This window comes from Pteropus vampyrus, unplaced genomic scaffold (genome assembly GCF_000151845.1).
Source record: "Pteropus vampyrus isolate Shadow unplaced genomic scaffold, Pvam_2.0 Scaffold59, whole genome shotgun sequence".
In the NCBI taxonomy this organism is placed as follows: domain Eukaryota; kingdom Metazoa; phylum Chordata; class Mammalia; order Chiroptera; family Pteropodidae; genus Pteropus; species Pteropus vampyrus.
This window is the reverse complement of record NW_011888840.1, coordinates 3,922,565-3,924,967: the sequence shown is the minus strand read 5'-3', so window position 1 is coordinate 3,924,967 and position 2,403 is coordinate 3,922,565. Positions and strand designations below refer to the sequence as shown.

The window sequence follows — 2,403 nt, the reverse complement described above, 5'->3', positions numbered from 1 at the left end:
CCTTGGTTTCCTAGTGTAGTCAGGGCATGCTTTGTCTGATTTCATTAATTATTCTAGTTCATGAAAGTTTGCTATGGAGACTGTTAATAGATTAGCACTCTTTACACAATTAGAATATAATCAATGATATTCAATTTTAAGACGCTGCTAGTTGTAGGTCCACAGACTCTTGGGGCTAAAGGGCCATTTGAGACCGTCAGGCTCGACATCTTCATTTCGTGGCTGAAGACTCAAGGTCAAGGGTGGGTAAGCCACTCGTAGGGAGCCACCACACAAGGTGGGGAACAGCCAGGACGGGGCTGCTTCCCACGGACACCACTTCGGGCTGCAGCAAAGTTTCCACTGTGGGCGGCAGTTATCATGGCACCGATTATCATGGTACCGATAAGTCTGCTCCGGGAGCATTCTGTGCCAGTCGGAGTGACAAAGAAAAGTATTTACGCATTTGGAACTGCCAATATACAAAGTAAATGTAGGTAAGTAAACTGGCTTTGCTTTATAACCTCATGCTATTGCTTACTGATAGAAAATGCTTGCAATTTGGCTGTTTCTACGTATTTCCATTTTAAGTATCTCTTGAAAGACATTGTTTAGTTAAAACTATAAAAAACAGTTTTAAGTATTAAAAACAGAAAGGCCCGGCACCACCCAGCCTGCACCACTGCAAGTGTTTACACCTTGGGAGGTACACAGACAAAACATACTGCAGATAGTCAAAATGTTATTTAAAATTACAGAATACTTAAAAATAAACAATAGAATTTCCTTGAATTTTTATTGTAACATAGAAAAAATGCTTTCAATTACACTTAAAACCTTCAAGTTTTACCCCAAAGTAAGCTATGCGGCAGGTCCATGTGCTTCGATAAGCACAGCTCTCCACGGTGGCTGGGGCAGGAGGTAGGCTGAGCACTTCCCCGCAGGCGGGTGGCTTTGTCTACTCTGATGGACGATGTTTCTTCTTGTGGCTTTCGATCGCCCTTCTAAGCGCTTCGTCCTGGATGAGATCAGACATTCTCACATCCGTGTGGCTGCAGCCAATTTTAGGGCAACTGTGCAGGGTGAGAAAGTCAAGTCAGGCCACTTCACTTGAATGCATGCTGCATGCGCTTCTCTCGCAGCAGGGATTTAAATGGAGGCATTGTACCAACAGAGACACGTTTTAAAAAATCAGGACTGATTTACGCTTGTTCATTTATTCACAGCCTGCCCACCTGAGGCAGGCCCCGTGCAGTGCCGGGGGCAGAGGCAATGCCAGAGCAGTGCCCCCTTCCCCGCCCTCCCTTTCTGATGGGGGACACAGATAATCTCCAAGTCACCAGCCAGATGCAAACTGTAAGTTCACCTTACAGTTCACCTGCTACGAAGACAAGGAAGCAGGGTCAAGGCAGGGGGAGGGTGGGCTGAGGCTCTGGTAGATGGGGTCAGGACAGGCCTCACTGAGGAGGTCTTACCTAGAACAAGGGCTGTGTGTGGGCCTGGTCAGGCAGCAGCTTGGTGGCCTGGAGTAAGCGCAAGGTCAGGGTGGCTGAAACGCCCAGGGCAAGAGGGAACATACCGGAGATGAGGTGGGAGGGTGAGTGGGGCTTTGGGTTTTCTTTAAATACGAAGGGAAAACACTGGAGGGTTTATGATTGGGGAGGGAGGTGACTTGGTTTACATTTCAAAAACATGGCTCTGGCTGCTTAATGGATAACCCGGGCAGAGTGGAAGCAGAGGAGAGAGTGGGATCCTGCACCGGTCCAGGAGAGAGAGGGCAGCTCGGATGAGGGTGGGAGCGGAGATCTGCTTCGGGACAGAACCAGAAGTAGAACGTCTAAGATTTGCTGATGGATCATGTGGAGAGAAGAGGTTTATTCAGAGTTTGGCCTGAGCTGATGGGTGGTTGATCTCTAAGGGGAACAACTGGAAAACCAGGTTGGGGAAGGAGTCGGGAGTCCCAGCTGGCATGGGTTCCCTCTGAAGTGCCCACCAGTCCTCCCAGTGGAGAGACTGAGTGGGCTGACAGGGCCGTCTGCTGTGGCCGAAGACTCCAGCGTGTGAATCATCCACCTGGGGGGAACTAACAGCCACGGCTCTGTTTAGATGTGGTCTCCTCTGAAGGCAGTGGGTTGGATGAAGTCACCTGATTTCTTCTCAACATGAACCAGACTTAGGTTGAGTAGAACGGCCAATGTTTGCAGTCAAGCTGACCTAGGTCTGAATTCTGTCTTTACCACCTACTTGCTAGTTATGAGGTCTCACTTTACCAGGCAACTCACTTTACCTTTCTGAGCCTCTGTTCTCTCCGATTTAAAGTGGGGGAGAATCCCTGTTTCACAGGGCGACAGGCAACACACTGCTCGATATTCTTCACTCCCTTCATGATCTCCCACGACTGTCATTTGTTCCCCGATCACTGCT

The 2,403-nt window shown here is 48.9% G+C and overlaps 1 protein-coding gene across 4 annotated transcripts in view; it reads right to left on the bottom strand.

Moving 5' to 3' along the window:
- NSMCE2 (NSE2/MMS21 homolog, SMC5-SMC6 complex SUMO ligase) overlaps window positions 1-2,403 on the bottom strand; it is a 221,722-nt gene that overhangs the window by 1,766 nt on the left and 217,553 nt on the right. For 3 of the 4 annotated variants that reach the window (XM_011360812.2, XM_011360813.2, XM_023530982.1), the window contains one exon: window positions 705-1,052. The exons of the other annotated variant lie outside the window; for it this stretch is intronic. In XM_011360812.2, the coding sequence (XP_011359114.1) occupies window positions 938-1,052 (115 nt within the window). In that variant the 3' untranslated portion in view covers window positions 705-937. Of the gene's footprint in view, window positions 1-704; window positions 1,053-2,403 lie in introns of those variants that run through there. 4 annotated transcript variants of the gene reach the window in all.